Source organism: Acomys russatus, chromosome 9, assembly GCF_903995435.1.
Source record: "Acomys russatus chromosome 9, mAcoRus1.1, whole genome shotgun sequence".
Classification (NCBI taxonomy): Eukaryota; Metazoa; Chordata; class Mammalia; order Rodentia; family Muridae; genus Acomys; species Acomys russatus.
Genome location: NC_067145.1, coordinates 27,510,156 through 27,537,833, shown reverse-complemented (window position 1 = coordinate 27,537,833; position 27,678 = coordinate 27,510,156). Strand labels below are relative to the sequence as shown.

The 27,678-nt window shown below is 41.9% G+C and overlaps 2 protein-coding genes across 2 annotated transcripts; both read right to left on the bottom strand.

The window, feature by feature from the left end:
* Positions 1–331: 331 nt before the first annotated feature.
* Positions 332–14,468, bottom strand: LOC127193803 (zinc finger protein 58-like). Its single transcript, XM_051151040.1, has 4 exons — positions 14,366–14,468; positions 9,130–9,256; positions 8,549–8,644; positions 332–2,154 (listed from the first exon to the last, which is right to left on the bottom strand). The coding sequence occupies exons 1-4, from the start codon at positions 14,369–14,371 to the stop codon at positions 389–391; spliced, it is 1,995 nt and encodes a 664-aa protein (XP_051006997.1). The 5' UTR covers positions 14,372–14,468; the 3' UTR covers positions 332–388.
* Positions 14,469–18,300: 3,832 nt separating this feature from the next.
* Positions 18,301–19,771, bottom strand: LOC127193600 (zinc finger protein 781-like). Its single transcript, XM_051150848.1, is given in 3 exon segments — positions 18,301–19,194; positions 19,196–19,254; positions 19,339–19,771. Coding segments are annotated over 3 exon segments (1,263 nt in total). The 3' UTR covers positions 18,301–18,423.
* Positions 19,772–27,678: the final 7,907 nt, after the last annotated feature.

Genomic DNA, 27,678 nt, shown 5'->3' with positions numbered 1-27,678 from the left:
AACTGAAACCTTCACCACATCTTTCACATTACAACCTTGATGGTCAGGGTAAAGATTGTTGTTATTTTAAGATACAAAGAAACACTAAAAGCTGGTCAGCCCCTTCACGTTTGACTGGCTGGTGACACACTTGCCCTTCCTCAGATGCGTGGCTTCTCTACTCTTCATTCATTTGTGCTCTGTGAGGTCTCAATGACCAGCATAGGCTTTACCGCATTCTGCACACTGTGGAGTTTCTATTCAGAATGAACTATTTGGTGTCTTTTAAGTATAAACTTCTTTTTTTTTTTTTTTTTTTTTACAACCTTTACAAGATTTCTCTACAAAATGAACTGTCTTGTGATGAGAGTGAATGATTAACAAAGGCGTTGCCACGTTCCCCACACTGTTAGGCCTTCTCTTTAGAATGAATTGTTTTATGTGTCTTAAAGTATGAAGAGCATGAAAATCCTTTGCCACACTCCTCACACTTGTATGGTTTCTCTCCAGTGTGAACAAACTTGTGCCGTCTAAGTGTATACAGCTTAGTAAAGGCTTTGCCACATTCCCCACACTTGTAGGGGTTATCTTCAGAATGAATTCTTTGATGTTTTCTAAGGACTGAAGAAGAGGAAAATCCTTTGGCACACGTGTCACACTTGTAGGGTTTCTCTCCAGTGTGAGCTATCTTGTGCTCAGTAAGAACAGAGGGCTTAATAAAACCCTTCCCACACAGGTCACACTTGTAGGGTTTCTCTCCAGTGTGGACTGTCCTGTGTGTCTTAAGGGTTGTATTTCTACTAAAGGATTTGTGACAGTCTTCACACTTGTATGGTTTCTCTCCAGTATGAATTCTTTGGTGTCTTTTAACGTCTAAAATAGAGTAAAACATTTTTCCACATTCGTCACATTTACAAGATTTCTCCCCAGTATGACGTAATTTGTGCACAGAAAGGTAGAAGAGTGTAGAAAAGATTTTTCCACATTCCTCACATCTTTGTGGTTTCTTATTGGTGTGAGTTCTCTTATGTACAGAAAGTGCTCGGCGAGTGCAAAAATCCTTGTCACATTCTTCACATTTAAATGTTTTCTCTTGACAATTAATTCTTTTGTGTCTATTCAGTTTTGAGGTAGAGGCAAACAGTTTGCCACACTCTTCACACTTGTGGCATTTCTCTCCACCATGAACTATTTTGTGCCGAATCAGGGAAGAATTTGTAGGAAAGGCTTTTCCACAGACTTCACACTTGTACAGTTTCTCTTGATAATGAAGTCTTCTATGTTTCTTCAGTTTTAAAGTAGAATAAAACATCTTCCCACATTCTTCGCACTGATAAGATTTCACTCCAGTATGACTCAGCTTGTGCTCAACCAAGGAAGCATTGCAAGTAAAGCCTTTCCCACATTCTGCACACTTATATGGTTTCTCTCCAGAATGAACAAGCTTGTGCTGAGTAAGAGAATAAAGCCTAGAAAAGGCTTTGCCACATTCCCCACACTTGTAGGGATTGTCTTCAGAGTGAATTAATTGGTGTCTCCTGTGGGCTAAAGAAGAAGAAAAACATCTGCCACACACCTCACACTTGAAGGGTTTCTCTCCAGAGTGAACTTGGTTGTGTTTGTTACAGCTTTCAGCAGAGGAAATTGCTTTGCCATGTTCTTCACACTTATAGGGGTTCGCTCTACAATAAACTCTTTGATGATGCTTAAGGAAGGAAGGATCAATAAAAGCTCTGCCACATTTTTCACACTTGTAGGGTCTCTCTCTAGAATGAATTCTTTGGTGTTGCTTCAGCATTGAAGGGTAGTAAAATGATCTGCCACATTCTTCACACTTGTAGATTTTTTCATCAGTATGATTTTTCTGGTGTATAAAAAGTGATGAGCGAGTTATGAATGCTTTATAACACACTTTACACTTGTAGGGTTTTTCTCCACTATGAAGTCTCTGGTGTATAAAAAGCGTTTTATGAGAGCTGAGGGCCTTACCACATTCGTCACACTTGTAGGGTTTTTCTCCAGTATGAAGTCTCCGGTGTATAGAAAGTGTTTTATGAGAACTAAGGGCCTTACCACACTCTTCACACTTGTAGGGTTTCTCCCCTTTATGAATTCTCTGGCGTGAGTTATGATGAATATCCTTGCTGTATTCACTACAATTATTATGTCTTGTTCCTGTTCAACAAAAGTTGAGATATGATAAAAAACTAAGCAGTGTTCTCATATTTTGAATGCTTATTCTTAAGATGGAGTCATTCACTCAGGCATACTTTACCATAAATCAGAAAGTACAGGGTATTTTAACACTATATAAAGTAACCATAATTTACAAAATAGAGTAGGTGGACACAATCTATACTGTTGTTTCAAAGAATGAAAATCCCAACTGTTCTATTTAACCAATAAAGGCTCAGATGCCAGTTGCTGGGGTGAAAACCTGCTAGCTTAGACAGGCAGAGAAAGCACCCAGCTGGCCTTTCTACTCAGCTCATGTCATGATGGAAAAAGCCCAAAAAGATGACATCCCAAGAGGAAAGGGCCAAATAGCCCAAGGTCAAAGGCTTGCTAGCTCATCGCTCAAGAGCCCAGAAGCCTCCTTCTACTTCTACAGTGTCTGAAATGCCCTTTCACTCAAACTCCTTTTTACCCTTTAATTCCTGTCAGCTGGTTTTGTGCTCTGCTTCTTGACCTATGGTTAACTTCATTAAATCCTGTTTACAGAAAGTTCTTAGAGTAAAGGTATGTGTCAGGGCTCAAGCATGCCAAAGAAGAAACAGGTTTTACAGTTCACAATCTCAGGGCTCAATAAGGGATTGAATATCCTGCAACATTTCTTTTTTTATCTAAATAAAAGACTTTTTCTTTAACAACAGTAAATTATGTACCATCTGGTAAAAAATACAAAAAAACATTCACAATATCTAGTCCACATGTATTAGCAACCTTAAAGAAAGTTTTCTATTATCCTATCTTGGAGAGTCCAAAGTTCTATACCTAAATTACTTTGCATCATAACTAGCATTACCAATCAAAAGACAACATCTTTTTAGACCTAAAACACCTTTTTAAATCTAAAAAAATTAAGCTTTAATTGTGAGACTATAACTATTTAGTCTTCAAACACATCAGAGTACTGATAAGGATAAATATTATCTAAATAAATAGGAACTGCAGAGCAAGCAGCCTCCAAAACTACAGAAATGAAAAAATACAGCTTGCTCACTGGACAGTCAACCAAGACATCTCTGTAACATCAGAGCATCATCTTCAGCCTTCTGGCTCAGAATATCTGACCAGCGTTTCTGTGAAGCAGGTGTTATGAAGGACTTGCCTACCTTATCCTTGCAAAGCTCGGCAGTCGATATTCCTGCATCTAGTTTGTCCAATATTCTGTCTACAGTAGAAGCACTGTCAATACTTGCCTGGTGGCTAGCTTGCCACAATGCAACCATATCCTAAAGGAGAATTTTTTGGTGCTGATCATCATCTTCAAAGTTGAAAGTGGGTGCTGCCAGAAGCTGACATGTCTCATTGTCAAAAGGTTCTCAAATTAATAAACATCTTTGAATACCATGTTCTACAGATCTCTGAGGTTTCTGAAGCCCATCTATCTACCTCTAGTATATCCAAATTGCTTGCTTCTAGCTATATCCTGACTAACTTAGAAAGCACCTGTGATTAAACTAGTACCTGCCCAAACCTTAAGTTTAACTGACTCTTCATTTCTTAATTATCCTACACTTTGTGATAGTAGCTTTAAAAAGGGCTAGAACTTCACGTTGCATTTTTAAGAATTACATAGGTACAATACCTTAAAAAGAGTTGATATGTAATATTTCATAACCAAAATACAGCCTTAATTTTGTATCAATACACCAACTATCTATACGAATGTAACCACTTACAACTTTAACTTGTATTAATATATAAATATCTATAAAAGTAAATTTAATAACATATCCTTTTTGTTATTGTTCCTATATTATTTCTATATGCCCCATTTTTGTCTTAAAATGGGAGGTTTTAACGCTAATACAGTAAAACTATTTACAAAAATGAAGTAATCTTTGCTAAGTTTTCCACAAGGTCCAGCTTGGTTGTATTCAATAGTCTTAGGATTAAATATTTTTTATTTCAAAGTTCTGAAAAATGTTCATCACATGAGCTCAGCAATTTGAATGTCCTAAGCAGTCTGCAGTGCAAAGTTGATCTTTAGGTAGTGTTTGTTAGCTTAGTGGCATTCCTGGCTAGGCAGTCAACTCAAGAGTGTCCACTATTTACACAGAACCAGACAGCAGAAGAAACATGGAACAGCTTCCCAGCTCCCCGCCCCCCCAGTGGCTGTTGTTACACAGTCTAGATGGATTTGTAGTTGGGGGCCCCATCATCTTCTTGGAAACCTAAAAGGATAGTGTTAGGAGTTACAGAAAATCTAAACATTTTAAATGCCACATTCAGCAGATCTCAGAAAGGTTTGAGGACCATATTCTATTAAGTACGTCCAAGGCATACAAACTGTTTCCAGTTACTTGCTTCAGACTCAAACCTGGAAACATACACAGGAGGCTAGATGAAGCTGATATTTAAATTAGTTAATACTCTGCACAACTATTAGTATCACAAAAGAAAGGCTATATATGCATAGTAATCTTATGGATTTTGAGATAATATACCTTAAAAAAATTAGAGAGTAAAATGAAAATGAAAAGATTATGAGGTCAGTGTGAATAGAACAATTGCTTATTTCTTGTTTTCCTCCGTCCCACACCAGGTGGCTCTAGACATTTTGAATTTAACTTTAACAAGTATGCATGGGTTTGGAGGAAAGAGCCATGCTCCAACCTCAAAGCCAGCTTTAATATTTTAATTGAATAGGGACCACATAAAGACCATTTGTCTCTTATGTCTGTGGAGGGCAAAGAGACAAGATGGAGGTGGGCAATACCACTTGGACAATTTACTTATTTTCTTGTCATATTTATCTTGATAATCTGCCCTTTTTCTTCAGATGCTTCATTTGCCCAGTGGTCTCTGGCTGGAGAGATGTCTCAGAGATGTCTCAGAGGTTAAGTGCATCTTCTACTCTTCCAAAGGTCCTGAGTTCACTGAAATAGGTATGGCTAAAGCACCTCCCACTTAGGAAATATTCTTAGAATGAATTTGCTTCTTAATGTTATCATGTCTCACTTGAAACTGCTTTATGAAGAGAGATATAGGTGGAGGCTCTGCTGCCTGGCTCACAGGAAATGAGGTAACTCAATTGATTCCTCAGTCAGTTACAGACTGAACTCCTGTTCAATACTTCCCACTCTTGGTGCTTCACAAAAAATTGTTCTCTCATCCAACTTTACTGACATTTCTAAACTTCTTGCTGACATGTACATTTTCTCTGTATGGATCAGTGAATCCATTTTAAAAAGATATATTTGACAATATCTCTAATAAAAGGATTTGATTATTTAAGATAGATAAATTCTATAACTAAAGAGACAGGCAAAACCTTAAAATCTTAAAGACAAGTGATAAGAATTCTCACTGTTGTGAGAACTCACTTATGGAGGATGAGACTTAAAGGTCATGTACTTAACAGTCACAGCTGTTAAAGTTCCTGAGGCTCTGAAGGTCTACTCATGTTCAAAAAAAAAAACTGACCTAACTATGTCTATCTAGTCACTTATGTCTTTGTGAACTTTGTTACACTTTGGGCATTTGGAGAAACTGAGTCACGACAAGATCTGTGGTAATGAACTGTACACATTTTTGTTCTTATGGGTGTCTCTTTAAAGGACAGCCTTACTATTTTCTCCTCTGGTTGTATTCTTTGTGATGAAACAAGCTACTTACTGTAGCAGCCCTGTAGGACTGACCAAGATTCTGTTAACACACTGTGGAGGGAGGAGGAGAGTGAGGCCCCAGCCCATGCATGAACTGTGTTTATATCTAAAGTTTATGTTGGGATGAAAGAGCTTCAGTCCAAAGACTGAAACTTTTAACACTCATGAATTGTTTTCATTTATTAAGTCATACACTTATGAGTTACTAATTTATTGTCAGCTGTTGACCAAAGGTAATTAAGATATAATAGTTAATGAGTCAAAATTTTAATGATGAAATATGCCTAAGGTGCCCAAAATTGTGTTTGTAATCATGCTAAATACAAATGTAATTCATTGACAGAGACAATGTTGGAGAGAAACACTTATACTTTCAATAATATAGTTCTCTGTTCATGTTATCAAATTTAGGCATAAAGCAGAAAACTCAAATTTCAGGTCAACTCAAGGCTTCCTTAATATGTAATAACATTCAAAATCAGATGTACTTAAAAAAAAAAAAAAAAGCTTGGCTTATTCTTCCTCTCTCTTCCTTTTTCTCTGTCTCTCATTCTCTCTGAGGTACTCCTCAGAGTGTGTGTGTGTGTGTGTGTGTGTGTGTGTGTGTGTGTGTGTGTGTGTGTGTGTGTGTGTATTCAGTATATATATATGCCTGGTTATTGAAACTGAAGGAGTAAAAGGGTTAAATCTATGCTACACTTTCATGGCAAGACACACCCAGGGTAGACTGGCCTACATGCCCTCTGATGGGACACAGACCTACCAGAGTAACTGGCAGGCTAGCTCATCACAGGATAAGGATGCAGGGGGAATAGGACTTGCCAGCATCTGCTGCTCCTGTCTCCCTGTAGCCAGTAAGCCAGACCAGAACTCCTAGTCCTTATCTGTAGGAAAGATGACTTACTCCTCATGTCTCCCAAGACAGGGGGATGGATTCTGTCAGCTGAGGAGGACCTTAGCCTCTGCACCCACAGCTCGAATGTCCCAAGCAATGAAGGCAGTCATTGCAGTTACCCTGCATTCAATGTCTCCTGACCTGATAGTTGAGGATACTGGGCACAGGGGAACTTGTCCTGAGCCTGGCACTCAACAGCTATGGGAAATACAAGCTAGCTAGAATGGCCATACCCTGTCCCTGCTTTTGACTTCTCCTCTTAACAAAGCTAATCCCTGAGCTGAGAGGTCAGTGCCTGATTCTGTAAGCAGTCTCAGCAAAGTGTGAGACACTATCCAACAGAGGCTCTGCCACAGTGCCAGTAAGCACAGTGAGCTGAACTATGGGCATTCATTTCAACTAAGTGGCCTGTGGAGCCACCATAGCCAGGTAAGGAAAGCAATACAGTCTGAGGAGGAGGAGATGTGGACTGTGAAAGGTCACTGAGTACAGTCCCTCTGTGTCACCTTCCAGAGACAACTGAGACCATCCCTTTAGCCCGGTTCCCATTACAAACCTGAAAGCCAATGAGCCAATACATACATGGAGGAAGTTTGCAGAGTTCTACAGAAGACCTTTAGAGAAAGGGACCATGAGTTCTTTCCCTCCCGCTGGACTCATGTAGTAAAGTCATAATGTTTCCTGTAGGGCTAGCAGCACTGGCTACCCATGGCTAGACTCTGACCAAAAAATTGCTACCAGCTCTCATGTATCTGGGAACATTATGTTTATAAATACAAATTTCTGATTCTTCCACAAGGATAACTGGGTATATATCCAAAGGAAGCTGGTCTGTGTATATGATAAATAAATTAACCAAAACGGAGCCTTACAACTCAGTCGAAGACCTATATCTACTAACTGTCATGAAGGGGGCACACAATCCCTGGTGCCACGATAGGTGTGTGAGGACCCATGGATGAACACCCACAGGCCTTGAAAGACCTCTTGTCCCTCAGTGCCTGGCACTGATAATTAACTGCTTGTAAACCATCATCAAAAAACCACCAGAGCTAGGCAACGATGGTGCAAGCCTTACATCCCAGCACTCCAGAGGCAGAGGCAGGTAGTTCTCTGTGAGTTTGAGGCCAGTCTGGTCTACCATGGGAGTCTAGGACAGCCAGGACCCAAAGTGACTCTAGTTTGTTTGTCTTTTATCCAACTGCTCTCTCAACACCTAATAGTTCTAATCAACAGAACAAACCTATTGAGCCTTCTGTACCTGCCACCTCTGTGCAATGGAATTGTGGGTTTGGTTGTATAAACCCAGTCATGCTCACGTAAGTATAGAGATCTTTCTGGTATGAGTCTGCTCTTAACTCCAGCAAATAAATGACTCTCAGTCTGACCAGCTCTGACTTGCATTTCCCTGAGTCTTACATTACTATAAAGACCCAACAAAAGGAAAATAAACCATAAAGCCTTGGAAGCCACTGTAGACATAGGAGACTTAAATAAGCTCTTGTTCTCTTCTATTGCTGTCCCTGACTGTCTGTCTGTCTGTCTGTCTGTCTCTCTCTCTCTTTCTGGGGTACTCCCCCGTCCTTCTCCCCCCATGCTCATATAATAAATGTCTCCATATCATTAAGAAAATGAAAAATAAAATAAATAAATTTAAAAATAAAGAGGGAGACTTAACTGATCATAAAAGTCTGAAAGATGTGCCTCTTTGACAACAAGGCCAAGAAGGAGAGACCAAAACAAAGATTTCCACACGAACACCGTGTTTCAATGCAGGTGGCAAAGCCTGCTTTTCTGTTTGGACTGCAACTCTGTCCTCTGTCCCCCTCATTCTACACACCTGAAGGCACAGTGGCTGCTGCTCGTGTCCTCACATCCCAAGGTCCTTGTCTCTGCTCCAGAAATGTCACCAGTTGTGGCTTAGACACAGCAAGACCTGTTTGTGGGAAAGAGAACAAGACTGTTTGAGTGTTCTCCTGCTGGAAATTGACACGACCATTTCCAGGACAGTGTTTATAAGGGAGGAGATGATGCAATGATCACAGACAGTTAGTTCCTTACATGGTTTCTGACAGGATCATTACAATACGTGAGGGAATTTACAATGCCCAGGTTCTGAGTTTCATTTAAAGGGAAAGACATTAAAATTGAATTATGAAACACTTTATTTAACAAAGGTGCTCCATGCCTCACTCCCTTGAATTCCTAGCAGTGAAGGATGCACACTTCCAACACAGACAGGTTAAACACACAAAGAGAAAAACAATGAAATGGTTCTTAGCTATACAGCACGCTGCCTTAGTTCTTTAAAAGAATATGAAACTCACTGTTGAAAACCAAATATTCTCGTGAGATATTGCATAAGTGAGGAAGCTACACGTTGATGGCGAGATACAAATTAATTACAGATGCACTCCTCACCCAGGAACACAAGGTGGCTGTAGGTCTCCAGCATCACGTCCCTGTACAGACTCCACTGAGCATGGTCCAGGCATTCCCACTCTTCTGGAGAGAAATCAATGGCCACATCCCAGAAGGACAGCATTTCCTGAAACAAAGACCAATGAGTGACATCGCACTTTTAATTGTTAATGTTTGTCTGGGCTCTGGGAAGGTCCAGGGCAGGATCTCTAGGGCTGGATTTGGGTTTCCCTCCAGTTCACTTCATCTCTTGGGTCGACCAAGCCGATGGCTCAGAAAAGTGATCAGGATTGAATCAAGAAAGAGGGGAGGGAGCCCAGGGTTCCTTCTCTAGAGACTGGCTGTACTGCAACCATGGAGGAAAACTTAAAGTGACTACAATTTTCCTACAGCCAGGGCTGTAAAAAAGGCTTCTAGCCAGAAACTGCAGGTGGGTAGGAAAAGGAGGCTTTTTTGATCTGAGATCAGCTCCTGGGCAGGAGGAGGCCTCTGTGGAGAGCTCCGCAGGCTAATGTAAATTTAGACCTGCTAGCCCTAGAGCAAGAATTTCTCAACACTTAATATGTACAATCACAAATGTAAAATAGAAAGAATATACAGATCTGATGCAGTGGCTCCCCTGATGTCTGAGTTTCTGAATTTGTACAGATTGCAATGGTGATGCAAATGACAGTGACAAGAGACAGGACATGGGGCAGGCAAGGGTAAGAACAATACAGGAAGAACTCAGAAAAACATATAAATATGTGAACTTGAAAAAAGAATCAGCAAATACAGGACTAACAACACTGAGAATTTAAAATAGAACAGACATGACTCTGATCGTCAGTCATTTTCTCTGACAGGTATTGACTGATATGCTGTGATAGTCCTGGAGCATGGTCTGCAAATATGACACCTGTGTATATGGCTATGCTGTGGCTGAGAAATACATTTGGTAATGCTGTTTTATTATTTTAAATTTTTCTAATTTCAGAATTTCTAGTTCTCATATCTTATTAAGTATATCCCAGAAATATGAGGATAGTCACACATAATTTTTTTTCTTACTTACACATGAAATTATCAGCAGTTTATGTATTAATGGGGTACTCTGTAATGATGTCATGGTTAAGCTTTGGACCATCCTTCTCAGTTTTGCCCTGCTCATCTCCCCAAACACCATCTTCCAGGCTTGTGAAGTGTACCCCACATAATCCTTACACACACCCGTCACTTGAGGCCATAGTGCTGGGAGAGTCTCCTATCCCTCTGTTCCACAGCATCCATTGTTCAGGAAGTCCTCAAGCTTTGACTTCACGAGGTCACTGGCCAATGGAAAAACCATTACATCTCCAACTTCTGTGCATTTAGCACTCTTCTCATTGAACACATTGAAGAGATCATGTGTTATTTACCTTTATTTCCCTGAAACAACTTCCAGTTTCACCCATGTTGTCACAATTGACAAAACTTTCTTTTCTTTCTCTGAAAAATGACTAAGATTAAGGTACGTCATTTTCCCCTCTATCCCTTTGTTGCAACTTCTCTCCTGTCCCCCAGAAATGCATCTCAAATATAGGAATATATTCTTCTCTCTTCTCTAATTATTATTGTTACACACATATATAAATATATATGCATCTACACATATATAAATATGAGTGGCTGACTGTCTTCAGTGTTGGTGTAAGTGTGTTTTACTGGATGAATAGCAAGTGGGCTCACTCCTGCGGAAGACGGATCCTCCCTCTCTCAGCAGTCCTAGGTGCCTGTACTCCTGTGTCTAGCCAGGTTTCTCCCTGCAGAGCACCATGTGCCACAGCCGTTGTTCAGACACTCATAATGTTGGGCTAGCGAGGGTGCAGTTTCCTTCCCTTCCTAGGAGGCACAAGCTCAGGGCAGACTTCCTGGACCACTGGCTGTCATGATCAATCTGCCCCTGCTCCAGACACCACCGTCCCTGATCAGTATGCGCAGGAATTGTGGTGTAGATGCATCTACTGGGTCAGGACACAGGATCATAGTCCTCTGCATTTTCCTCAGTTTGGGCTTCCTGTAATGCACTCTGTGTTGCAGCGAGAAGCACCTTGAGGAGTGGTGGCAGTGACTCGTGTGTAGGCCTAAGGATGTGTATGCAGGATGCAGTTAGGACTTAGGGTGGTTTAGTAAAGTGGCATTAGTATGTTCTCTAAGACTGAAGACCTAACAAGCCAGCGGTGGCAACTTCCCAGCATGGCCTGCCTCCTATTGATGAGGCTTAAGTCCCATTAGACAGCTGCTGCTAATGTCAAGATGTGAGAGGCACTGAGGCACCTTTAAGGACATCATGCCACACAGGACCGTGATCAACAGGTGGATCAGCTAAGTAGGACTGTCTATCACTTCTCTCCCTTGGAAGCTGGCAAAGCACCTTCCACCACTGTGACAAGCCCTCCTGAGGCAGGGACCCTTCATGTCAGATCCAGCTTCAATCCCCTGAGTCAACTCTGTCAGCAATGGGAGGAGGGAGTGACTATTGTCACAAGACCTTTGGTACAGCAGAAACATATACTCTGTAAAGAATCACTACAGACAAAATGACCTTATATAAGGAGCAGAGTTGAGCAGCAGTGAGGAGGCCGGGGCATCTACAAGTCAGAAGCTAACCTGGAGAAAATCAGTAAATAGCACACCCAGTAGATTTTCAAGAGAAAGCAACTGGACTGTGTTGAAAGCTTCTTTGTAGGTAGTCGAGCACATTTCTGCCTTTACAAAGGGAAACTATAATCATCAGAAAAAGGGGAAATGCATCACCATATGGAATGCCATGAGCCCGAGCAAAGAGGGAAACATTTTTCTGTGAGGGAACTAGAGCAGGTCCTCAGTGGAGAAACAGCTGCGAGGATCACTTCCTATGTTGTCCAGCACTGGCTACCACCATGGTGCAAGTGTCTGCTGTCTTGAGGCCTATCTCCTGTGAGATCCTGTGTGTGTGTGTGTGGAGGGCAGTGGGCCTGTAAACCAGATATCATTTAGTGGGGGCTTTTAGCCAAGACAGTTAGCTGCAAAACGTTTCAGGGGAATTAGAGACTAGCAAAAATCACTTCTTATGGGGAAGAAATGCAAATGTTTGCCCTGAGGCAGGCACACTGTCATTCATTAAAAATTCCTGCATATTCTGAGTATAATTGGGAGGTGGATATCTGTACTTTACTTGAATGGAGGCTGGACCCAGAGGCAAGCCTAAAGTAACAGAACAGACAGAGTGGATGCTTTAAGAACTCTTGCAGCCCTGCATGGTGGCACACTCCTTTAATCCCAGCACTCAAGAGGCAGAGGTAGGCAGATCTCTATGAGTTGGAGGCCAGCCTGGTTTACAAAGCAAGTCCAAACCAACCAAGGCTACACAAAAAAATCCTGCCTTGAAAAACCAAAACAAACAAACAAACAAACAAACAAAAACCCAAAAAACAAAAACTCTTGCATCTCCTGTCAGTGTCCCTCAGAGAGTTCTTTTCAGAAAAGGCAGACAAAAGTCAAGACTGGCAGGACATTGGTGGGAAGTCAACATGAGACGCAAAGAGAGGAGTGGATTCCTGATCAGGTTCCAAACAACAGTGACCCTCCACTCAAAGCCAGCCTATCTGAAGATTACATAGCACAGTGCCTAGAATACTCACACCACACACCTCGAAGCAGCAACTTCTAAGTGTTTGTCCCGCGGCTTTACTCACATAATATTGGCATGAAACAATCATTAATTTTTGCCTTAAGCCACCATGTCTTGCAATTATGTGACTCAGAAAATGGAATAAAATGTGAAAAACCTGAAAAACCAAATGTAATGTTTTTTTTTTTTTTTTTGAAAATAGATTATATGAGAATTTTAGTTTTCAAATAAACACCACATGCTTAGCTATGTACATTAGATGTCCAGGTGTATTTCTGGATTTTAATAGTCAATATAGTGTTTCTGAGTCTTTGTAAAGCACCAGTAACTGGAGTGTATCCAATACAAAGTAGAGACTGGCACTCTGTCTGACCCATCCATATTAGTCAGGGGTCCCTAGAGTCATAGAATTTATTGAATGAATATCTATACTGTTTGAATGACTTACAGGCTGCAATCCAACTAACCCAGCAACGGGCAGCTCTAAATGGAAAGTCCAAGAATCTAGTAGTTGCTCAATCCTATGAGGCTGAGTGTTTCAGCAGGTCCGCTGTGTAGGCTGAAATCCCAAAGAAGTAGGCACCGATGAGATGCTGGGAAAGGAAGAGAAGGCAGGCGAAGGAACCCTTCCTTCTTCCGGTTTCTTTACACAGACCTCCAGCAGAAGGTACGGCCCAGATTAAAGGCCATGTGAACTGTTCACCTGCTTCTAGGGCCCTCATCATGGTCCAGCTTAACAATTTCAAGGCCAGATCAAGACATACTGACAAAAGCGTTGTGGGTCAAGCAGACATCCTGACTTTTTTTTTTTTTAAACACTTACTCGGCCCATAGTTCGAGATGGGGGACCTTTCAAAGGTTTAAGAAAATCCAGCCTTCAAGGTGAAGCTGGGTATCAGGTTCCCCACTTCCCGCTGGGCTTTGTACAGGGTCCACCTGTGTCCACTGCAGGTGCGCTCTCTCCCCCCAGGCAAGGCTTTTCTATAGATGCTGATTCTGGCAGCTCTGTCTGCTGAGTTCCAGAGTTTCCCACATGCGACCTGTTGTGCCTCAGATGTTTCCCTCTGTAAATTCTCAACTAGCAGAGAAAATGAACAGAATCAACGGGACAAGGCCGTTATAAAAATCCGGCTACAGAACACGGGAGGGACAGAAAGCCCATGTGCTCTGAAGGTATTGAGGAATCTGACAGCATCCACGTGAGAATGGGGCAGCTAGTGAAGCATGCTTCCCAGCAAAGCAGTTCAGTGAGCTCCCTGCAGCTCCTCAGGATCAGGTAGTTAGCTGACCACCATTCGCTGGCAATGCTGGACCTTGCACTGACATCTGTCCCCCACTACCAGGCAGCTCTGGTTCCCAGAAGCCCAAGGTGGACTCGGGCTGCACGGAGCTTCTGAGGAAACCCTCATTAAGGCACAATCATATTCCCCCTGCCCACAGCCCTGACCTGCCATCTCACGTGTCCCAGCCACTACAGCATAGCACCTCCAAGCAGTTTTTTCCGCCCTCCCGCCCAGCCCAGGTCAGCTCCCTTCTTGACCTAACCCGCACCCCGCACCCTGCACCCTGCACAGTGCAACAGGCTGAGCTGCTCCCTGAACCGACCTCCATGTGAGAGACGCGACAGGAAAGCACAGCAGGACAGGACTCTAGCCCAACTTTGAGGAAGAAGTCTGATAGTGATTTCCTGGAAGAGTCCTCGTGGACGCACAGTGGCAAGACTACATTTCCCAGAAGTCTGTGCGAAAGAATTCCGGGAACCCAGGACGGGCGAGTTCTATTGTTCCTGGATTTGTCCCTGACGACCCTCAGTAGAATATGGGAGGGAGAATCCTAGTCCGCAGTGCAACTAGGGGGAGACAGGCTCCTTTTTACCTACAGATCCACAACAGAAGACTTATGAATGCGATTGAGCCTGTGACAGAAATATTAGGCATACAACACCTTTCTGTTCCATATGTTCTGATTTTAATCTTAGTTATCCCTGGAGGGAAATTTCGTTGACTCAGTTGTACTATAAAATACGATGCTGAGATAGCAAAAGAACTAAAATTAGAGTTCAGGGTCACCCAAGGCAAAGGTTAAGAAATAGGCCTACAGGAGAGCTGCAGAGAGAGGAACCAGCCTTTCCACCCACAGTCCATAATGTTGCTAGGAAACTGGCCCGGGGGGGGGGGCGGGGAGAGAGAGAGAGACAGACAGACAGACAGACAGACAGACAGACAGACAGAGATTCTCCGTTATCAATTTGACTATATCTGGGATGCACTACAGTACAGAAATGGAGGGCACACCTGTGACCTGTGATCTGCATCTTGAGGCAGGAAGAAAACATGGCTTTGATCCAGATCCTGAGGCTGAAGATACAGAATTTTGATCCAGATCTTGGGGTGGGATGACAGGTGCTTTTGATCTGGATGGCCACATGCCTTTAACCCAGATCTTGAGGCACGCCTTTAATCTGGGCCATACCTTCTGCTGGAAGCCTATATAAGGACACTGAAGAAGGAAGGGCTTCTTTACTCTTGGACCTCTTTTTGCCAGCACATCCATTGCCTGGATTCCAGCTTTTACAGAACACCAGCAGAAACACCCAGCCCTGTGTCACTGAGCAACTACTAGATTCTTGGACTTTCCATTCATAGGCAGCCATTGTTGGATTAGCTGGACTGCAGCCTGTCAAAGATTCCAGTGCCTTTCTTCATAAAGAGAGATTCATTCGGTAAATCCTGTGACTCTAAGAACTCTGACTAGTACAATAGGAATGCTTTCTGGAAGGTGACTCTGACAGGCTGGCCTGGATGGACTTTCACAGACTGGGGTTCTTTCACCTCAGGCAGTGCTGTTTTCTTGCCTGTGTGTGGTCAGTCTGCTGGATGGCACCTGCAGCTTGGTGTTTAAATGAGTGCCCCTAGCCCAGCCTGCTAGGCTGACTGGCCCTCTTGGCCAACTCTGTCTTATGTTACTTAAAACTTTTCTTGGGGCTCTAAACACTCTCATCATTGACCTGTCGTCCTGGAACTGGCTTTGCTATAGGGAGAAAAGTTGAGGTTTGAGAACATCAAGATGTGGGTCCAGACTCCTCCACACAGCAAGGGAATCATCCCACTGTCATTTGAGACATGGGGGGTAATTCATCTTCTGTAGAGATCTGGCCTGCAAGCTGGAGGGAGATGGGAGCAGCAGGCATCAACAGGTCTTCTTGCCCCGGGCATCCTTATCCTGTACTGTGACTAGCATGTGATTTACTCTGATATGGTCTGTTTAAATCCAAGGGAAATGGTAGGGATGTCCTGCCATCTAAGAATATTGTGATGTTTACCCATTTTATTCCTGAGTTTTTTCAAACCAGATTATTTAAATGTATTTTTAATTTTATGATAGTAAATGAATAAAGGTCAAACTTGTTTTGAGGTATATGTTTTAGAATGTACTTTCATAGCATATCCAGAACACTATGAAAGGAGAGATATATATTGGCCTCTCCTTCCCATCTTGTCCCTTTAAATAAATTTCACTAATACTTTGCGTGGCTAGAAACACACTTTGGGTACTTTAGAGATGTTTAATCATTTATAAATTACTGTTAACTTTTAGGTTTTAATTATCCTTGTATTGACAGTTTACATAAATTAGAAAACTCAAGTTCCAAATGATTTTGTAGGATCCTTATCAATAGAAAAGTAAGAACTGCACCTACAATGGTTCGTGATTGCCAGTCACGTATGCACGAATCCAACACATCCTTCTGCTGAGTGACCTCATGTGGCTTGGGTCCTTATTTCAATATTCTGCCGTGTTTCCATGACAGGACAGTTGGAGTTGTAGGAGAAGCACTGTTGCAGGATATTTGATCCCACTGCAAACTCCAACGTTGTGATTAAAGAAAACCTGCTAGCTCAGAGAAGCAGAGAAAGCACACAGCTGAACTTCCTGCTCAGCCAATGTGCCAGGAAAAAAAAAAAAGCCTTCCTACTCAAGTCACATGGCAGAGGGAAAAGCCTAAAGCTTCTCTTCTTCTTCTTCTTCTTCTTCTTCTTCTTCTTCTTCTTCTTCTTCTTCTTCTTCTTCTTCTTCTTCTTCTTCTTCACCTTCTTCCTCCTCTTCCTCCTCCTCTTCTTCTTCTTCTTCTTCAATAATCTTCAACTCAAAGTCCCTCCTTTCTGTTTAATCCCTATCAGTTGGTTACTTGCTCCAAGTCTGGACCTAGGGTTAACTTTATTTATTCCTCTTTACAGAAAGCTCTTGGGTTAAAGGTGTGTGCTAGGGGTGAGCCACACCATGACCACCTATTTACAATAAACTAAGTTTTTGGATTAAAGGTGTGTCTTAGGGCTGAGCCAATCCACAACTAGAAACAAGTTTTTATAGTTCACAATCTTGAGGTTCACAATGGGATCAAATACCCTGTAATGAAACACAGTTCTAAACTTAAAGGAAATAAGAGAATCTTTATTCTGGAACCAAATAAAACTGGAAGTGTGTTCTGTTAGCTTTTCCTGGGAGATATACACTTATGCCCATTCCTCCTGGGTTAGAACCAATGTGGACCATGACACTAGGTGAGAAACTTGAGTTTATTAAACTTTTTTTCCACATCCATGGAATAAATTATTACAGGAGCATGGGTGATCCCACTGGGAAAATCAACAGAATACCACATTCCAAAGCTCATTTTCAGGGCATCCAAAGGAACAAATTACAACATGGTAACAGTTTCAGCAAATGTATAGATACAGAGGAAAAAAGCTCACCAATCCATGCAAGATTCAAGCACACAAGTTGAAGACACTGGTGGAGAGGTTACAGCAACGAGAAGTCTCTACTGTTCTTTGATGACATTCTTAGCATTTGTCAGAGTGGAGTTATGTTTGTGCTGACATGCCAAAGCAATTAATTTAATAGGCTTCAATATGGATTCATTTGCATTGGATAAAGTCTGAATTGTTAGCAAAGGTTTTAGCATACTCTACACATTCATGGAGTTTGTAGTCAAAATGAATTATCTGACATTAAGTAAAGTTCCTATTGCTTTTAAGAAACACTATGACCAAAACAAGTTGGGGAGGAAAGGGTTTGGCTTCCACTACCACATTGTAATCCATCATTGAAGGAAGGCAGGACAGGAGCTCACACAGGTCAGGAAAATGGAGGCAGGATGCAGAGGCCATGGAGGGATGCTTGCTCCCCATGGTTTGCTCACCCTGCCTTCTTACACAATCCAGGACCACAAGCACAGGGATGGCCTCATCCGCAGTGGGCTGGGCCTTCCCATCAGTCACTAATTAAGAAAATTCTTTAGAGCTGGATCTTGTTGAGGCTTTTTCTCAACTGAAATTCCCTCCTTTAGATAGTTCTAGTTTGGATGTCAAGCTGGCAGAAGACTAGGCAGCACAGCCGGGCGGTGGTGGCGCACGCCTTTAATCCCAGCACTCGAGAGGCAGAGGCAGGAGGATCGCTGTGAGTTTGAGGCCAGCCTGGTCAACAAAGTGAATTCAGGACAGCCAAGACCACACAGAGAAACCCTGTCTCGAAAAACAAAACAAAACAAAACAAAAGACTAGGCAGCACAGATGTGTTTTAAGAGCTGAAGAAGTATTTCACAGACTTCACAGGCCTTTACTCCAGTATGAACTGTCATGTGCTGCGTAAAGCTATAGAGATTAACTAGCTCTTGTCACACTTCCAGCATCTACCACAGTGTTCGCACTGGTAGGATTTCTATTTTGTATGAATGGTCTTGTGTCTCCAAAGGGATGAACAATAGCGGAAGGCTTTTTGACACTCTTCACACTTGTATAGTTTCTCTCCAGTATGAACCGTTTGATGTTGCCGAAGCTTTGAAGAACGGGAAAAGCGTTTGTCACATTCCTCACACTTGTAGGGCTTGCCTTTAGAATGGATGGCTTGGTGCCGTCTAAGTTTAGAAGAAGTGGGAAAGCATACAGCACATTCTGCACACTCGTAGACGCTGCCTTCTGAGTGATTTCTTTGATGTCGTCGAAGGGAGGAAGATGAGCAAAAACATCTGCCACACTCTTCACACTTGTATGGTTTTTTCCCAGCATGAACTCTTTGATGTTCTTGAAGGTAAGAAGAATAGGAAAACCTTTTGCCACACTCTGCACACTTGTAGGGATTGTCTTCAGAATGGGTTGTTTGATGTCGTCTAAGGGACGAAGATGAGCAAAAACACCTGCCACACTCTGCACACTTGTGTAGTTTCTGCCCAGTGTGAACTGGTTGATGTTCTTGAAGATATGGAAAACAGGAAAACCTTTTGCCACACTCTGCACACTTGTAGGGATTGTCTTCAGAGTGAATTTTTTGATGTCTTCTGAGGCACGAAGAAAATGAAAAACACCTGCCACACTGTTCACACTTGTAGGGTTTCTCTCCAGTATGAATTGTCTTGTGTATTCTAAGGGCTGAGTAATAACGGAAGGCTTTGTGACACTCTTCACACTTGTATGGTTTCTCTCCAGCATGAATTTGTTCCTGCTCCTGAAGGTGTGGAGTACAAGAAAATTTTTTGCCACATTCTTCATAGTTGTGGGGATTTTCTGTATAATGAGTTCTTTGATGTTGCTTAAGGAATGAGGGATAGCAAAAGGATTTTCCACATTTTTCACACTTGTAGGGTCTCTCTCCAGAATGAATTCTTTGATGTTGCTTCAGCATGGAAGGGTAGTAAAATGATCTGCCACATTCTTCACACCTGTAGGTCTTTTCCCCAGTATGATTTTTCTGGTGTATTAAAAGTGATGAGCGAGTAGTAAAGGCCTTATGACACTCTTTACACTTGTAGAGTTTTTCTCCAGTATGAAGTCTCTGGTGTATAGAGAGGGTTCTACGAGAACTAAGGGGCTTACCACACTCTCCACACTTGTAGGGTTTCTGCCCAGTATGAGTGCTTTGTTGTTGGACAAGGACTGCTTGACAATCACTGGCCTTGCTGGGTGTTGTTGCTGTTGAGGCAAAGTTGAGATATGAACAAAAGTTAAACAGCATCTTTATACTTATAAGGTTTGTCTTTTAAAATGGAGACATTTACCCATACACATTGAAGCATCAATGAGAAACTACTGTATATTTCAACACCAAAATGCACTGAGCATAATTCACAAGTAGAATAGGTGGAAACAATCCATCCTTCTACTGGGGTCAGAGCCCAACCAAAGAGAACACAGAAGAGATGGCATATTATTCAAAGTTAAATGGCTAAGGAAGTTGCAAGGGCATTTTACTAGATAAGTCCATCAAGTAATATCGGTGTTATATGGCCAGAGTCAGGAAATTATAAAGTAGCCGCACCTGGAAAACAGAACTTTGTGATTGTCTGAGTAGAATGAACATCAAAACATGCAATTTTTATCCCAAGTATAGAGTTTTATTTTGGAAGTACTAAAGATATGTTGCATAACAAGTAGACTGCCCACACCAATATTAAATAATATAGCCTAAGGATTTGAGACAGTATTTTATGTCTTATATTAATGACTAGAAAATATATACCCAAAAGATATGAAGCTATAATAATAAAATTCAGGTTCACTTATGAATAACAGAAGTTTGTTATTTATATGTGCCAATGAATAGATATCAAAATTTTGTTTTTCTTTTTTGGTTTGGGGGCTGGGACCAGGCTGCAAATTGGTTAAATAAATAAATAAATATTAAAAGGAACAGATATCAAAATTACCTATTTCTTCTTTTGCTCGTTTGGTACTGGTTTTTGAGACAGGGTTTCTCTGGGTAGTTCTCAATGTCCTAGAAATTGCTATATATCTGAGGCTGGCCTGGAACTTAGAGATCTACCACCTCTGCCTCTCAAGTGCTAGTATTAATGCAGTGGGTCCCCAGGCCTGGCAATAAAATTACTTATTTCTAAGACTCACTCACTTACAAGATTAAATAACCATTGAGCACTGAATGGAGAGAGACCATGAACAAGATAGGAAAACAGATACAAGTGATGGGATAACAATTGAGTTGTAATCTGAATAAATTAATACAATTTAAAAAAAAAAAAAACCAAGGTAGGAAAACAGAACACTCATGCTCACCCATAAAGAGAAAATTCACGGAAGCAGAGCTTATCGATATTTTTATCTTACACACTCCTTATGCTTATCAATGTGTTTTATCCACCCATCAAAATATATAGAGTATGTATGAGAAATGAGGCAATACACACTTACAAATACCAATACAGAATATCAACTGGCAAAATTTAAAAAAAAAAATCTCGAATCCACAAAATCCTGAAAGCTTACTGATGAGGTATTAAGCACATACTCCTGTTGGAGGATGGTCTGGTGCTGCCATGCATTCAGATGCTAAATAGCACACACACACACACACACCCAAATCTCAATTGGATTCAGAAGAACACATTCTCACATACACCAAGTGATTCTGTATAAACTGCTCAACAGTTTGCTCTGACTGCCTAAATAAAAGTTTCTGTCAGCCATACTGGGCAGAATAGAGGTAGAAGGGGCTTCAGTTCAAGGCCTTGGGGGGGGGGGTGGCGTTCGAAGGTAGGGACCTCGAGGCCAGGAGAGGAGAGGAGAAGAAGCTGGGGAGAAGGCAGTTGCCATGGGGCAGTAAGGACTGTGAACACATGGCCACGAGGGCTGGCCTGAGAGAACAGAAGCAGCCCGGGCAGGAACAATTATGACAAGTAAATTGGGGTGTGTAGCTGGGAAATAGCAAAATAGTGTAGAAGTTTGATATCTGCCTAGCTCTACTGCTTTCAGTTTATTTATATCTAAAACATCTCTGTGTCTTTTATTTGGAGACTGAATGGTCTGAAGTGGGGTAGAAACCCCAAATAGTTATTATGAAGCAAACAGAGTGTAGCAAACACCCTCAAAATAATTTCTGCTACGTACTCCTAGTTGCAGACAGTTTTAACCGAAAATGCATTCAAAGGGCATGTGTTTAAAATCCGTATTGCTGAGTATGTGATAGGAAAACATTTTGGAAAATTTCTATCATTCACAAAAGAACTCTTAAGATGACTTTCATTAACATGGGTATAAGTGACATGAAAGAAACCTGTGAGGGTAGACTCTTACAATGACTTCATGCCTAGGTCTGTTGAAAAGTATACAAACTTTCAGATGTGCACAAAGAGTGCAAGGTCTGTTACTGAACTGTCCTGAGTTTTCTCCTGTGCTCCCCAAGCTAGCCCATCATGCTGAGACAATGCTGTCATGCAGCCTCAGCTGCAGCTTCTGGAAGAGCCACTGTTTGGATTGTTTGAAGCGGTGGAAGAGAAACTTTTGAGATTTCAGGCCACCTCTGGTATGAGTAGTTGTGGGTTTGTCTTTATGAACCCAATCAAATCAGGGCCAGAGGGTCCAGGGATACCCACAGTAGTTCCTGCCACCAAAAGCCAACTAGTACTTCTGGCCCTCCATGGAGGTAGGGGAAGACACTTTTGTCTGATCAAGATTCTAGTAAATGGAAAAATTCCTGACAGGGACTCTTGGCCTGGCTCTCCTTCTAACAGTAAAGAAGGTGACTGAAGGAATGGATAACAATTTCCAGTTAAATCCATGTCTTCTGTCATTTCTGTGGATGCTGAATGACTGGCTGCACAAACCACCTAACGTGTGCTGTCTCATCTATACTGTGCTTTACTTTTTGCACCTTTCTCTGACCCCTCATTGTGGAACAGGGAGTCAGGTGACTGTCTGAGCACTCACTTTGGACTTAAGGGGACTAGAACTGTAGTGTTGCTCCATCTCCAGTCTGTGCTCCATTAGTGCTGCCGACTTTCTTTCTGAGGTTGTAATAGTGGTCTTTGGAAAAGCCATGTCTGTTCCTCTTCAACTCACTCATGCCCAGCAGGGAAGCCTCCCGTACTGTCTTTTCAGGAACCTAAATCTAGTCAACTCCCAAGCACACTCCCCAAGGGCTCCTTGGCTATAGAATCTCACTGATGCACGCACAATAAGGCCAGAGTGGTGCCAAGATCTCCTCTACTGTACAACACAGGTTGCTGTGGTGCCACTAGATCAGGGATTGCAGAGTGGGCAGGGATAGAGCCACAGGCATCACAGGGACTAGGCAGCTTGTAGGTCCAGGACTTAAGCTCACTGTGGACAATGGGTTGATGCTTTTTTCTCTGTGGGGAGAGTCCTTGAGCTCCACTGTTTGTGTGGGAAACTGGAGACCAAAGCCATATTGGGTCTGCATGCTTTATTCCTGTGAGAGACTTTGTTTTTGGGACTCCTTTGCCCTGTGGCTGAGGTTAGCTTTGGTTTCTGCTTCACCAAGCCTGGATACTGTCCCTTTTATTTCTAGAACTTTCTGAGTTTGTTTAGATGTCTAGTTTTTATGGTTTTTTTTTCCTGTTTGTTTGTTTGTTTAAATGTCTCTTTTCTAGGCCACAGGTATTTATGAACTTAAAGCCTAGACCTTGATCCATCACAGAGCCAATATATCCTTGTCTCATACAATCAGTATATTATCTTAAACAACTTTAAAAGAGGAAAAATACAGCCAGGCCTTTAGTCCCAGCACTCGGGGAGGTAGAGGCAGGTGGATCTCTGTGAGTTAGAGGCCAGCCTGGTCTACAAAGCCAGTACAGGACAGCCAAGGCTACACAGAGAAACCCTGTCTCAAAAAAAAAAAAAAAAAAAAAAAAAAAAACCTAAACAAACAAACAAACAAACCAACAAGAGGAAAAATACATCTGGAGACTTTCAAGTTGTTTGTGCACATCTGAAATATAGATATATGGGTGACTGGGTTCAAACTTACAGAGAAACAAATGCCCTTTGAATACATAGCACTTTTAAAAGTTGTCATATGCTGCTTTAGCTCACGGAAAAGTAGGCCTGGAGATAGGATATGCCCCACCCACTTCAAAAGCAAGCATAACTAAGAGAGTCTTCCAAAGCCCCAGTCCTAGATCATGCTGGCTCCCTGACCCCGTTACAGGCAGAAGCAGAACAGCACAGCTGTGGGGGTGGGGGGGATGGGCAGGAATGACACCATGAGCTTGAGAACAGCTAAGAGGTGAGCTGCTTCCAGTACAGGCTACTATTATTCACCTCATGGAAGAAAGACATGTAGAATAAGGACTTATGGAATGCTCATCCTTAAAAGGATACTCTGACTAAAATCTGTCAATAATAACTGCAAAACCATAGTCAGCTAAATTCTGGTAGATGCTATAAGCTGTCTACATCATAAAGGCTGTCTTGTGTTTTCTATAAGGTTTACCTGGACATATTCAGAGCACAGTGGTTAAAGAGAATGTACACAGGTTACATGCATTCTTCACATTACCCTTCCTGTGTAGTTGGCATTCAACCTTCCTTTATTAAGATGATGCTGCAGGCTAGAGAGATAGCTCAGCAGGTAAGAGCACTGCCTGCTCTTCCAAAGGTCCCAAGTTCAATTCCCAGCAACTACATGGTGCCTCACAACCATCTTTAATGAGATCTGGTGCCCTCTTCTGGCCTACAGTTGTACATTCTGGCAAATAAATCTTAAAAAAAAAAAAAAGATGATGTTGCATAGGATCTTCTCAGCTGAACAACTAGGACCTTCAGAACTCTAGCTGTGCGCACTACAGATAATAACAGCTGAGCTCGTTCAATGTCAACATTCCTTCAAATAAGGACATAGGCAAGGCCGCTGAGCCTTCACCTGAACATCCAATCACTCCTCTCAGATAGTTGCATGATATAAAGCATCAGTTGCATGGAGGTTCAAGGCTTCCTGGAGACACTAGGGTACACAGGCCAGAAAAACTAAAACTGGGTTGCAGGACTGATTCTCAGAAATTCTGGGAAAACTGTTATATGTTCTGGCTAAGGGCCCAGAAAAAAAAAAATAAATACTGCCTAATGCTGTGGAAATTTTTATTATACCACATATTGAGTTTACTTGTTAAACTTCTTATATATCAAGTGAAATTACTTAATGAAGCGGGGGAAGGGGTTCAAAGGACCAGAGGCCTAGACCAAAGGGAGTGGGGCATCTCAATTGATTCTTCAATCAGTTATAGATTAAACTCCTGTTCTATACGCGACTCTTGGTTGTTTATAAAAGTTATTCTCTTAGCCAGTGCTATTGGCATCTCCAAACTCTTTCCTGACATGTAAATGTTTTCTATATGGATCAGTGAGATGATTTTAGAAAGATATGGAAGATATATATTTGAGATGTGTCTCTAATAAAAGAGTTAAATTATTTAAGGTAATACAAATTATATAAATGAAGAAAGGGCACAAAGCACAGAATCTTGTAGCCAATTTACATTAGGTCTGACTATGTAGTAAGGCATTATGGAGAAGGAGACTTAAAGATAACTTACTTAAATGGTCAAAATTTATTAACATTCCTAAAGCCATAATGTTCTAAAAGAACCACTGACTTAACAATGTCCATCTAGTTACTTATGTGTTTGTTAATTTTCTTAAAATTTAGCCATTTGGAGAATGGAGTCATGGCGTGAACTGACAAGTCACTGTACACCCTCTTATTCTTACATGTATTTCATGAAAAGGTCAGCTTTACTGTTGTTCCCCCTGAGTGTGGACTTTCTGATGAAGCAAGATACGAAACATAGGAGATCTGTGAGACTGACTTCAGTTTTGTAAAGCTGAACCACACAAGGATCAGGAGTGAGGTTCCCAGTTCCTCCGGGGGACTGTATTTATTTTACAGTTACTTCAGGAAAAGGAGTTTCTGATAAATAATTGTAATTTTTGTGGCTGAAATTTTAATAGAGATAACCTTCATTTATTAAATCCTATTCTGATTAGAGTCACTAATTCACTGTACACTGTTACAGTAAATGTACTTCAGACACAATAGAGTACTACTGCTGAGTCACATAATGCATGATTAAATATAATCAATGTGCCCAAAATTATTTTTGTTTTCATGCTAAACAAAGTGCAACTCATTTACTGAGATGATATTGGACTAAGACTAATATCTGCCTTCCATTATACAGTTCTCTGTACATTTCATCAAAGCCTAAAGCAGGGACCTCCAACAAATGTTAAGTCAACTTAATGTTTGCTCAATAGATAATATGCAAAATTAGGTATTAGGGTTTGCACTGGTTGCTGCCCAAATGAGCAAGCTCGCGTACCCCAAATATGTTAATAACCTTGCCTAAAACCTTGTTCCTGTTTGAATAAAAAGCCAACACACCCAGGTAGGGCAAATGCGACAGGCGTGATTAAGGTTCCTGGGCTTTGGGAAGATAAACCAGAAGAGGAGAGGAGATAAGACAGGAAGAGAAGGAAGTCCCGCCCCCCCCCTGCTGCCATGTGTGAGGTGGAGAAGCACATGGCCAGCACGGATGGAGGCTTTAGCCTAGATGATGAACATTAGCAAGTATTTGGGACTACAGATGGGAAGTAGCTTGAAAGAAATTATAAGAAGCAGATGGCATAGGATTGGAGCAGGTTATGGATTACCTTCCCCAATATGGGAGGTAGTTTAGGGGATTAATATCTGCCCTGCCCCAGGTGAACCAAGGCTGTTTTAAAATATAGCAGGTATCTGTGTTTCAGTGATTGCTCTAGCGGGTTAGAAAATACCACCATAATAAAATTTATATTGCTAATAATAAACATTTATTAGGCCATACTTTTAAATTAACCTCAACAATCAGGTGTACTTAAAAAAAAAAAAAAAAAACTGGTTATTGAGTTGAGTGCATGAGTGCATGAGTGAAGAGCAGTAAATCTACCCTACACTCGCATGGCAGGACACACCCAGGGTAGAACGGCACAGTGACCATCCAATGGGTCACAGACATACCAGAGTAACTGGCACGCTACTCATCACAGGATAAGGATGCAGGGGGAATAGGACTTGCCAGCATCTGTTGCTCCTGTCTCCCTGTGGCCTGTAAGCCAGACCAGAACTCCTACTCCTTATCTGCAGGGAAGATGACTTACTCCTCATGTCTTCCAAGACAAGGGGATGGATTCTGTCAGCTGAGGAGGACCTTAGCTTCTGCACCCACAGCCTGAATGTCCCAAGCAATGGAGCTGCTCATTGCAGTCACCCTGCACTCAGTGTCTCCTGAACTGATAGCTGAGGAGACTGGGCACAGGGGAACTTGTACCTGAGCCCGGCACTCAACAGGTGTGTGAAGTACAAACTAGTTCAAAAGGCCATGTCCTGTCCCTGCTGTCAGAAGCCAGTTTTTGGAGTGCTTAACAGAAGCAGGCCAGAGGATTTTTGACGTTGGCTTGCAAACTCTCACATAGCCTTGAGGACTTGGCAAGATACTTGTGTTGGTTAAGAAAGTTTATTATTAATTCCAGGTCAGGATGTCGAGCTTGATGTAACTCTCTGATCTAAAATTTGAAAGAAGTGTTAAGCATATAGATAACTAAAGTAATTGGCAGCTTTTGTTTCTGTTCTAAGCACCCTCTGGTTCATACCTATGTATACCGTACAAAAGCTCTGAGAGAAATAACCTCAGGGCTACAGTATTTACTGTTAGTCCTCCCGAATACTTGTCTTTTCTTTCTTATCTCTTTTGCTGTATCTTTTCTATCTTTTCCTATATGGTGTTATTTCCTCAGCCTCATGCCCCACATCCAGGTACTGGTCGATATTGACAGAGTGGGCTCTGGCCCCCTGCCTTTGACATCTCTACTGGAGGTTGTTCTGATGTATTTTGATGCTAATTACTGCTTGCTGTCTTTTAATGTGCCCCAAATATTGCTGTGTAACCTTGCCTAAAAACTTATTCCTGTTTGACCAATGAAAAATCGACACACCTGAGTAGGCAAACGAGATAGGCGCGGCTACGGTTCACAGGGTTTGGGGACAGAGAGGTTCTTGGGAAAGGAAGCAGTTGGAGACAGGATAAAGATCTTGGGGTAGGAAGGAGACACAGGGGAAGAGAGAGAGGAAGGGGG